Consider the following 12,551-nt stretch of genomic DNA (forward strand, 5'->3'; position numbering starts at 1 on the left):
TTTCCCTACTTTCTTCAATTTCAGTCTGAATTTGGTAATAAGGAGTTCATGGTCTGAGCCACAGTAAGCTCCTGGTCTTGTTTTTGTTGACCTTATAGAGCTTCTCCATCTTTGGCTGCAAAGAATATAATCAATCTGATTTTGGTGTTGACCATCTGGTGATGTCCATGTGTAGTCTTTTCTTGTGTTGTTGGAAGAGGAACTCCCCAGGTCAATAGGTGCCCAATATGCTACTGGAAATCAGTGGAGAAATAACTCCAGAAAGAATGAAGGGATGGAGCCAAAGCAAAGACAATACCCAGCTGTGGATGTGACTGGTGATAGAAGCAAGGTCCGATTCTGTAAAGAGCAATATTGCATAGGAACCTGGAATGTCAGGTCCATGAATCAAGGCAAACTGGAAGTGGTCAAACGAGACGTCAAGATTGAATGTTGACATTCTAGGAATCAGCGAAATCAAATGGACTGGAATGGGTAAATTTAACTCAGATGACCATTATATCTACTACTGCAGGCAGGAATCCCTCAGAAGAAATGGAGTAGCCATCATGGTCAACAAAAGAGTCCGAAATGCAGTACTTGGATGCAATCTCAAAAATGACAGAATGATCTCTGTTCGTTTCCAAGGCAAACCATTCAATATCACAGTAATCCAAGTCAATGCCCCAACCAGTAACACTGAAGAAGCTGAAGTTGAACGGTTCTATGAAGACCTACAAGACCTTTTAGAACAAATACCCAAAAAAGATGTCCTTTTCATTATAGGGGACTGGAATGCAAAAGTAGGAAGTCAAGAAACACCTGGAGTAACAGGCAAATTTGGCCTTGGAATACGGAATGAAGCAGGGCAAAGACTAATAGAGCTTTGCCAAGAAAATGCACTGGTCATAGCAAACACCCTTTTCCAACAACACAAGAGAAGACTCTACACATGGACATCACCAGGTGGTACACTATTTGACCATAAAAAGAGGGAAATTTTGCTATTTGCAGCAATATGAATAAATGTGGAAGGTATTATGCTAAGTGAAATAAGTCAGAGAAAAACAAATACTGTATAATACCATGCATGAAATATAAAAAATGCAGCAAATTAATGATGATAACAAAAAACAAACAGATTCACGGATACAAAGAATAGATTAGTGTTTAGCAGCAATGAGAGGGAAGGGGGCAGGGGCAATATAGAGATAGAGGTATAAAGTATTATGTATAAAATAAGCTACAATGATGTATAACACAGGGGATACAGCCAATATTTTAGAATAATTATAAATGGATCATAACCTTTAAAAATTGTGAATCACTATATTGTAAACCCTTGGAATGCAATGAGATCCATCCAGTCAATCCTAAAGGAAATCAGTCCTGAATATTCACTGGAAGGACTGATGTTGAAACTGAAACTGCAATACTTTGGCTACCTGATGCGAAGAGCTGACTCATTGGAAAAGACCCTGATGCTGGGAAAGATTGAAGGCAGGAAGAGAAGGGGACAACAGAGGATGAGAGGATGAGATGGTTGGATGGCATCATCAACTCAATGGACATGAATTTGAGTAAACTCTGGGAGTTGGTGATGGACAGGGAGGCCTGGTGTGCTGCAGTCCATGGGGTTGCAAAGAGTTGGACATGACTGAGCGACTGAACTGATATTGTACACCTATAAATTATATAATATTACATCAACTATACTTGAATTAAACAATAAGAGATATTCATTTGGAAATAACAATAATAAATTCATGACGTTAACATTCAGTTCAGTACAGTTCTGTCGCTCAGTCGTGTCCGACTCTTTGCGACCCCATGAACCACAGCATGCCAGGCCTCCCTGTCCATCACCAACTCCTGGAGTCCACCCAAACACATGTCTATTGAGTTGGTGATGCCATCCAACCATCTTATCCTCTGTCGTCCCCTTCTCCTCCTGCCCTCAATCTTTCCCAGCATCAGGGTCTTTTCAAATGAGTCAGCTCTTCGCATCAGGTGGCCAAAGTATTGGAGTTTCAGCTTCAACATCAGTCCTACCAATGAACACCCAGGACTGATCTCCTTTAGGATGGACTGGTTGGATCTCCTTGTAGTCCAAGGGACTAATATTAACATTAGAGTGATCAAATATTATGCAGCCTTTGAAAAACTCCATTGTATACTCATGAGAGAATGACAGTAAGAAAAAGCAAATAATATCTCAGTATTATTTATAAAAGAGTTTTGACTTCGCAAATCCCTAAATGGGTCTTGGGACTTCCTAGAGGTTCCTGAGGTACACTTTGAGAACCATGACTAAGAGCAACAGAAATAAAGTTTAATGTATATATGAATTTATTTCCCTTGGGATCTAGTGTTGTGCCAAGTCACTTCAGTCATGTCTGACTCTTTTTGACTCCAAGGACTGTAGCCCATCAGGCTCCTCTGTCCATGGGATTCTCCAGGCAAGAATACTGGAGTGGGTTGCCATTTCCTCCTCCAGGGGTTCTTCCCAATGCAGTGATCAAACCCGAGTCTCCTCACTGGAGGCAGATTCTTTACTATCTGAGCCACCAGGGAAGCTCAAATGAAAGTCGTTCAGTTGTGCCTGACTCTTTGTGCCCCCATGGGCTACAGAGTTCATGGAATTCTCCAGGCCAAAATACTAGAGTGGGTAGCTGTTCCCTTCTACAGGGGATCTTCCCAACCCAGGGATCGGACCCAGGTTTCCCGCATTGCAGGCAGATTCTTTACCAGCTGAGCCATCAGGGAAGCCCAGGGATCTAGAATCAGATGCAAAAGAACATTTATAGTATCCTGTATAACTAGGTGCATTCTTGAGTGCTAGAAGTGAACCATCTGGTATATGCTGGGGAGCCCAAAATTTATGATAGAAGAATGGGAAACAAGACAGATAAGAAACTGGAAAATAAAGACAAAGGAGACTCCGAGCTTTATAAAATGAGGAGAGGCAGTAGAGAAGTTATGTCTAAACCTTTAAGAGTTTAAATAAATTATGGCAAAAACATTTAAAGACTTTATTTTCAATTAACATTTAACAAGAAACTGCACGTATCTGACTTGCTATTAGACTAGAAACACAAAAGTTGTTTGGCCTAAAATAAATGTAAAAATATATCATGAATTCCTCTGTTTTTACAAGTCCTTATAGACACTTTAGGGCCTTCAGTAAATATATATTTAATTAAATTCTGCACAGAAGAGTATGGGGTTTCAGATGATTATCTGAATAATTCACTTCAGTGAATTAACTAGCTGGAGAGGTCTTTTGCAATGGAATAAAATTCTTTAGATTTAAAAAATTAAAAGTCATATTAGGTGATTAAATCTTTTTATATTTTTAGGCGATAACACTGAAAATTGCCACCTGTCAGGCCTTTGTCTTTAGAATGATATCTTTCTTTTTATTTCTCATCTACATAATATCTACTCATTCAAGGGTCTGCTCCTCATCTTGGCACCTACTGCAGGATCTCAGATTCTGAAGGCCCAGGAGAGAAAACAGAGTCCAAGTTCAAAAGCTCATCTAGGACTTGAAGCCCCCCCTTCAACCAGGTGGTCATACCAACCTGGCATCAATGGCTCTAGTGACAGGGAATCACTACTTCGACAGGAATATTCTGATTCATTTTTTGGCAATTATAAATTAGGGGGGATTTTGTATTTTGTCTCTCTGGAGCTTTTGTCTAAGTTTAAATGATTAGGGGTGAAAAAGAGGGATAGCATCTGTCACCGAGATGATGTGATTCGTGTCTGTCACCTGCCCTCTTGCACTGGAGAGTGTGGATGGCTTGCTGAGCATCTATTCTATTCCTAGTGTGTCTCTTCCTGAAACCAGAGAAGCCACAAAGGCCCAAGTGGCATTTCCTGACTTCTTTGCAAGCTGGGGTTGCAGATGTGATTCGGGCCGCATCGATCAGAGGAATCTGCCTGAGATCTGACACTAGAGCTCAGTTCTCCGAGAGGGCGAACTGCTCACAGAGCGGGTGAGCGGGAGTGGCATACGGGGCCGTCACAGCGCCTTCCCCAAAGGCTCAGGTGGCAGGACCTGCAACATCTTGGCTCTTTCACGTAGCTCTTGTAGTAACCCTTAGAAGTTGGGCTTAGAGCTTGTTTTTGTAGGCCCTTCCAGCCTCCAAAGATTCTGTGATCCACTAAAAACTCTATAATAAATTCCTTTCTGATGAAACGTGCTAGAAGAAAGTTTGCTCTCTGGATTGAACCTTGGTCTTTACTATTCTTACCAACCCCTAACAACACCCTGCCTGTGACAGTCTTTTGGATAACTGACCAAAAAATCAATTCAACATCTTCCTTTCTCTAGTACAAGCTGGTGGCTTCAGTGACTAGATCTGGACTGGCATCCTTGCCCTGCCATTTATGAGCCGGAGTGTGTGTATGTGCGTGCGTGAGTATGTGTGTGTGCGTGTGCATGTGTTGATCTGGACAAGTTATTTAACCTTCCACACCTCTGTTTTCTATTTTGTAAAGGGAAGATAACAACAATACCTAATTAGGTTGTTGTGAGATTAATTGTGATAATCCTTATATCAGGCTTAGGGTAGTGTCCGACACGTGATAAGGGCTCAATAAATGTTAGTTGCTATGATTACTGTCATTATCATTTTCATTGAGCTAGTTTCAATGGCCTTGATTTTAAAACACCAGCTATACCAACCGAGGACTTATTCTGGTTAGCTTGTCAATGTCCTTCTTTAAAGAGTAGCTTCTAAAACTGAATTCCCACCCCAGGATGTCTGATGAACCCAGAAGGGAGTATCTTTTCAACATTCTCCTCTGATTGAATGTAACAAAACTGATGTATGTATAATTCACTCTCATGGAGATTAAGCTTGATTCAAACTAAAAGACTTTATTTTCTACGGTTAAATCAAGAAATCACTGCTTTTTACACAGGCAAGCCTTTTGATTTATAATTTTTAATGTTCATTTTGCAGAACTAAGTCTATTTGACTTAGTTTGTTGATTATATATATATGTATAAATTGTATATTATATATAGTATATATGTATACAAATAGCATACATATTGGTCTGGTATATAATGAATTAATTATGCCTCTAGCAAATTTGATAAAGAAGCAATTATCTCCTCAAAGTCAATAGTTAATATGTTGAACAGGTTAGACAAGGGATAGAGTGCTGCATTCCTCTGTGTGGCATTTCCCACTGCCATCAATCCTTTAATATAATCACCCTTTGGGGTGGATCATTTAGTCATTTCTAAGTCTAACCACACTATCATGTCATCCAAATATCCCTGCAATAAGATTTTATTTCAAAAGCCTAGTTAACTCCAGATCCTGTCTGCAGTATTTCCCTAATCCACTGTTCTAGAAAATTCATTTCTTATTTACACACCTATATCATAATGCAACAAAATATATAGAATAATTTAATTTTAAACAATGATTCTAACATCGAAAGCATTTCTTCAAGCACTGGGTAAAACCCTGGAGCTAGCCCTCCAAGTCAAATCAGCAATTCTCTATTTCTTTACTCAAAGGATCATTTTGTAATCTTACTTCCACAGAACTCAATTAATTATTTTATAGCATTTCTCTTCCCCTCATTTCCCATTGATAGTGGGACCACCACTTTTTCAGCCCATAGTCCTTCACCTCTAGAGCATATCAAACCCAATTATTAATCTCTTTTGTCATCCCACCTATTCTTCCAGAGCAGTATCTTCTAGCCATGTGACCAGCATATGAATCACACATGATTTCTGCAATTCCCTGTAAAACACTAGTTCAGACTCAGGTCTCACCTGCCCTTATGCTAAATTATCATTTTAATTACTCTTCTCACAAATATTATCAACTGGTTTTAGAAGAATACTTTTGCATTTCTATAATTAGAATATGACTTAGCTTTTTAAAAAATAAAATTACTAAAGGAAGCAACATTTATTTCTATGTGCAATATGGTGTCAGAAAGTATACTATCTGCTTAAAAGTCTTCTACAATCTTCATTATTAAAAGGCAAATAGAAACATTAAGTTATAGAAAAGAAATAGAGAATTCTTGGGAACTTTATAATATGTTTTGTGTAAAATTTTGATTTTATGTTTCAAGAAATATAGTTTTAAGATTTTAAAATTTAAAAATTAAGAATGATATCCACAAATAACTCCCAGCCCCCATGGGTAAATTATTTTACCCTTGATAATTCACAATTATAAAGGAACTCTGTTGCATTTTGTATATAATACTTTCAATGGAACTATGTACAGTTTAAAGGACATCTATTTTCTCTTCTCCAATGATAGGTTTTAAATAGAGATCATAAATTCTAAGACTGCATTTATCAGATATCATCAATGTTATTAAATGTGATGATGTCTATAAAAGGCTTATGCTATTAAAAATTCAAACTGCTACAATTCTGTAAAAGAAACAGCATAGCTACTCCTATTCTAGTAGAGTTATCATATTTGGAGGGCCACTCAAGCAACAATGGCTTCCATCTTATGCAATTTGCTTGAGTAACCCACAAAAGTTAATTTTTTAAAGGGATAATATCTTGGATGCATATGTGCTTGGCATTTAGTATATAAAACTTTCAAAGACCAGACTTGCCTTTTTCTGTACAGCTAGCTTTTCATTTTCTTTCTCTGAATAGATCCATAATGTTCAGGGAAAATACCGAGAATAATAAATCCAAATCTCTGTATAAAATATACCTTCATGACACACTCAAGCTGGAAATCACAGGAACCAATAAAAATGCAGGCAGCCTACTGATAATGAGGTCAGAAATACAAATAAATTTACTTTTAATGAAGACTGGAGGCACAGTAATCAAAGTGTTAAAATTCATTTCATGCATATCTCATTTGCTTCTTAGCTGATATTTACCACGCAATCTGTGAGAAAGTAGAGGCCTAAGAAGCTCCAGATAAATGGCTCAATTAATTGTACAGAGGTAGACTTCTTTGAGCTGAGCTGGAGCTGTGAGCTCTTTATTAAAAGCACTATTCTGTAGCCCATAACCTTGTTCCTTGACTCCTCTCTGGTTTCCAATTTAAACAAGTCCCCATGCGGCCTGCTCTAAAGGGCTTTGTCTCCCTGTCATTGTTAAGAGAGCTGAGGCATCCTGGAAGTGTGAAATCAGACCTCATGAGTTGAACGGTTCCCCAGGGAACGCCGGACTGCGCAGAAGGTCAAAGTCATGGGCCGGACCATCTAAAAGTGTCTGATCGCCGGTCTGTGACACAGCAAGTTGGGGGTGGTGGTGAGGAGGTGGGGGGGTAGGGCTAGACTGAAGAGGACTGAAATTGAACACATCTTAATTAAAGCCCACAGACAGCAAAACAAAATGTTTTCTAGGCAGCCTGTCAAACGGGGCTTAAATTTAGCTCTGCTAATGAATCTGAGCTGCTAACTGTTATTTCTTAAGATAATAAGACTCTCACGGAAGCTGATAAAAAAACTGTAGCATGTCTTTTTCTGCTGTTTTGTTACTTAAATATTTTCCAACAATGAAGACAGTTTTCCTAAAGAAAAACATGGGAAAAGTCTATGCAAATAAAGGGGTAGTAAACATCTCTCTTAATAACTAGTAGGTTTCCAGACTCCGGGGGCTGGTGAGTCACAAGTCTTGATGTACAGCCTTGTTCCGGAAAAAGATATGCTCATTTAGTGGGACTGTTTCAATGACAGCTCTGTTAATTGTAAAATTCTCTCCCTCTCTTCCTTTTTTTTTCTTGCTCTCCCTCTATTGTTTCCTGAAAGAGATGTGCATTAATTTGAGAGATCAATTCACCTGGAGTGAAGAAGTTTTATATGAGTGTACCTTTTAATACAGTGAAAAGGCAGAGCATCTTTTGAAAGGGTTTCACAGTTCTCCCATATCAGTGTTTCTGAAACTGAGTGCCTGGTATCCCTGGGGAGGCTGTGACCTCTTCCTCAGGAGCTCAAAAAAACAACCCAAGGGAAAATGAAGGGGAGGGGCTGAGGAGAAGAACCCTTTTCTTTTTCTTCTTTAAGAACTTGAAAGAACCAAGAGGCCAGGTCTAAATACTCTGCAAAGAAAGCCTCACTCAATATAGAAATGTTCAGCTGAAAGCAAAAATTAGGCCCTGTCCAAAGAAGAATAATTAGAAGCTAGGAAAGACAAATTCCAACATACAGTGAACTGTTTCCCACCACCATAAAAAAAAAAAAAAATTTTCCCCCCTCATTGGTCTTTCTCTCCACACAATCTGTCCAGTTTCAAGGAATACTTGATTTAGCGGGAGGCTCTTCCCCAGTGAACACAGGCCCAGACAGTTGGAAGATTTTGCTCTGATGGTCCAGAGAGACATTAACCTTTTCACTGGTTACTTGAAAGGTAAGTAAGTTGTACCACGCAGTATTTTTCAGTGAATTGAACTTTTTCCCTTCTGAAGAATTTCACTGACCAACTTTGAAAACCAGAGTGCCACTTTCTCAGGCTGTGAAAGGCTGCCCACAATTTGACTGAAATTTCAATCCACTCTTGTGCCTCGTTCAATGCATGTGTATGTGTGGGAGTTGTAAATGGAGGCCTTAACCACCAGAGTTAATCTCTTTTTTAAATCTGTATTAACCTTAATGATTTGAAGTGCACTGTCCAACACTGAGCCATTGAGACCAAAGAAAAAACTACCCTCAACTATCAACAGTTTATTAGGGGCTTAACTGAAGTGACCCACTGTAGTAGCCTTCAGCTGAACAAGGCTATAGGCTTTTTGTGGAAAGGAGAAGAATTGAGGGTTTCATTAAAAAGTAATTTGTGCTTTATACTCACTCATTCAAAGAGAGTCTCAATTGCTCTTTATTCACACAGAGTTAATACAGTATCACAATGTTTCTCAATGAATGTGTTGTAACAAAAGAAAAATTTTACATTTTGAAAGGGAAAAACTCTTTGTAACTGCAGTAAGATTGATGGCTACTTAAAAAGATTACAGAATCTCTTTTCTGGTGCTCATGCTAAATGATGAAATATTGTAATTTAAAATTTTTTGCTTAAACTGTGGCTGCTTAACTTGATATTCTGGTCATTAAACATATTTTAAGAATTGAGTGAAGTTGGTCAAATATAAGTTTGTGTTGTTGGACTTGTCTGGAAAAGTGTTTGGAAACCAACCAAGTATCTTATGGCAACAGCCCGGTTTATATCAGCTCAAAAGTATTTTTTGCTTCACACAGAAAGCTATCAGTGATTTAAAATCTCCCCTCTCCATCCACAACAGTCCTAAATGGATGCTAATTTGAGCATTTGTAGACAGCACCACTGATTCTCTTTCCTTTCCTCAAACTGTTGCTAAGTATCTTGTAGAGCCTGACTATGATTATCCACTGAGATGCACGACATATTTTTAAAGTTCTACTTTGAAAAAACAGGAGATAAAGTATACAAAGAGCTTATTTGTGCCCCAAATTTCATGCTAAAGACCAGGAAGGATCAGTACATATTTATACGTATGTATTTATAGGGTAAGTATGCATTTATCCTTTGCAGAAGTAAAGACTTTTAAAAAAAAAAATTGGCAGAATATTCAGACGTCTGACTTGAATATATGGTCCTCGGTTTTGGCCACCATCACAAATGTCACAAAGACCACAAAAGGCCCAAGAGTGAGCGAGGTCAAAGACTGAATTATCCTCTTGCCCCTGAATAGTTCAACATCTCTCTTGTTCAATTCAGAACACATTAGATTATAAGGTCAGTGTGGAATGAGGAATCATTAGATTTATATCCCTAAAACTGGAAGGAAAAAATGGAGAATCTGTTATTTAGTATTCTCCAAATTAAAGTCCATTTTATCAGATCAAAATTATGTCTCACTGAATCCCTAGGGAAAAGGCAATTGCTATTCACACTAATTTACATAGAACCATTATGAAAGAAATATACCTATTTTCTCCAGCTTCAAGAGAACATGTACTTTAACTTGCAGAGTGGCATATAGGCCATCTGGGTTAAAGTAATTGGCATATTCATGAAGTTTCAAAAGCAATGACAGCTTCTCTCCAAGAGACACAAACAGATAATTACATTTAACTTGTGTAATGGGCAGGTATCTAAACTTCTGAAGTACATGGGATTTGAATTTTTGTTTAAGAAATTACTGTACCCACTATAAATATCCAGGGATAGTTCTTAACACTTTGATGCTAGTGGTAGGAGCCTGCCTGCCAGTGCAGGAGACATAAACAGATGTGAGTTCGATCCCTGGGTCAGGAAGATCCTCTGGAGAAGGAAATGGCAACCCACTCCAGTATTCTTGCCTGGAGAATCCCATGGACAGAGGAGCCTGGTGGGCTACAGTCCATGGAGCCGCAAAGAGTTGGACACGATTGAAGTGACTTGGCATGCACGCATGCACACATGATACCCTCTGACATACTTTTAATTTTAGTCTTTATCTTCAGATGCTTTTAGCCCAACACTGGGTGCTCCCCTTCACTGCAGAAAATACTCAAGAAAAGTGAAGATGCCTCCTGTGATGGTAAATGTCATTGCCATGATTTTCTGAATCTACCTGCTGCTGGGAATCATAGGCTGGCCAGAACCTCTGTAGTGTAAAAGCAGGACTGAATTCCTCTTCTAGTGTTTAAGTTCATGTTCAAAGTGAACAAAAAAGAACAGACCGGTTAGTTAACCGTTCATGTTGACTATTGGTTCTAATAATGAAAGCTCATAATAAATAAAATCATTTTGTCCAGAATAATTTGGTTGCAATCACACATGAAATAAAATAGAATGTGAATAAACTTGATATTCACTAATTGTTTAGTACAAGAAGCAAGTCAGTATAGGTGCAAAAAAATTACAATCTTCTCTCCCACTATTTTCAGGTATGCCTATCTTGAAACAATATCTGATAGTTATTATCTGCTTGGTTAAGAATGAATTGATAATATCTTCCATAAAGAAACTGTAAAGTCCCAGCATTTTTACTTTTATCATACAATAAACAGTCACTCAATACTATGCAAATATTAAAAAATTTAAAATATTGTCATTTTGGAATAGACATCTGCTATTTTAGTTTTAAGGCATGTGATCTTTTAATTAGATTTTGATTCTGTTCCATTAATTAAGGGCAGCAGTGACCATATAATGAGCTCGCAAGGCCTCATTTGGTAGGAAAAGTATATTTCTCCCTTTCAAATAACTTAGCTACCCTTTAAGGGTCAACTTGCTGGCCATTCACAGTAAGCATATTTCTACAAATTATAAGTGGATACTTTCTTTCAGAAACAGGGAAGTTTGCACAAAAATTGGTCAAGTCAATCCTATTTATTGTCCATCTTGAGATGGACAGTTTAAGGAATTGTATAAATACCTCCCAAATCCTATGAAATTAAACAGTAAGGAAATGCTCACGTAGCTGTAAATTCAAAACAATAATTCTGGAAAGTAATGAAATAATTAACGTTATAGAAACAGCAGTATCCAAATCAGGAAGCTTTAAGATATCATATTGATTTTGGCATTTTCACAGGCCTGTTTCTTGAAAAAAAGTTTAGAACAATGTAGATGTTTAGTTTAGATCCAGAATTATCTCTGAGACGGACTAGGGAATTTGGACAACTAAAGAATTGGATCGGCAACACAAATACCAAAAGTTCGTTCCAAGTAATTGAGTGTTAGGCATCTAAATTTTTCGGCAAACTACGTAAGAGATTTCATGCATGTTTGAACTATCAGTGTTGATGCTACACTATCAGCTGAGGGAGGCTGATACTGTTTTAAGAGAAGATACATCATTACTACCCAGAGACGCCAAAATGACAAAACCTGAAAGAAATACAACCACTATGTTGGCTAAACCTGGGAGAAGGCAACAATTCAAAAGCTGTTTTCCTTTCTACTGTTCATTTTTTATTATGTTACCCTTCTTTTAAACAGCTGAGACAGTATAAAAATCTTCTGGATTTTTGGATAGCAAATCTTTGTGAGGTCAACACACTTTACAATTTCCTTTGATTATTCAGTCAGATGAAATGAAAAGTTCAGTTATCAAACTATAGACCCGGCATGCTGCTTGATACATAGGCAAAAGGAAAACTGCCTCGTTTCTTACCTGTGACGTCAGCAGCCATTAACCCTTCTGCTCTGATCACTTTCACCTGGAGGAAGCCCACATCTTTCAGGTTGTGAAATATCCGCAATGGGCTCTGAAACACCCCAAAGTCAGTATTAGAAAAGAAAGGTCCTAAAACACCTCTAGGAGTGCTCTGAGAAAATACCAAGTGCTATGGTTGATCTCAGGATGCTGCTGAAATGAGCCAAGGAATATTTGTGTTTCTTCAATAAGGATGCCCTTTTCTGCCATCATAAATACGTACACATACACACATACATTTGTGTAGATAATTATTGCTATGTAAGTAGATTTTTTTTAAAGAGTAAAAAGAATACCACAACATTGCTTCTCTATAAGTAATTAGCAGTAGATAGTGAACAATCAATTATAAAATATGACATGTCTGCTTTCTTCCATCCATCTCCTTTACCAAAGCACTCCAGGAAATCTTTTATCTATAGGCATGATGAT

General features: G+C 37.9%; 1 protein-coding gene across 8 annotated transcripts in view; it reads right to left on the reverse strand.

Moving 5' to 3' along the window:
- MCTP1 (multiple C2 and transmembrane domain containing 1) overlaps positions 1–12,551 on the reverse strand; it is a 559,844-nt gene that overhangs the window by 179,770 nt on the left and 367,523 nt on the right. For all 8 annotated transcript variants that reach the window (XM_055565018.1, XM_055565010.1, XM_055565001.1 and 5 more), the window contains one exon: positions 12,078–12,171. In XM_055565018.1, the coding sequence (XP_055420993.1) occupies positions 12,078–12,171 (94 nt within the window). The remainder of the gene's footprint in view (positions 1–12,077; positions 12,172–12,551) is intronic.

The sequence above is a fragment of the Bubalus kerabau genome, chromosome 1 (genome assembly GCF_029407905.1).
Source record: "Bubalus kerabau isolate K-KA32 ecotype Philippines breed swamp buffalo chromosome 1, PCC_UOA_SB_1v2, whole genome shotgun sequence".
Taxonomy (NCBI): domain Eukaryota; kingdom Metazoa; phylum Chordata; class Mammalia; order Artiodactyla; family Bovidae; genus Bubalus; species Bubalus kerabau.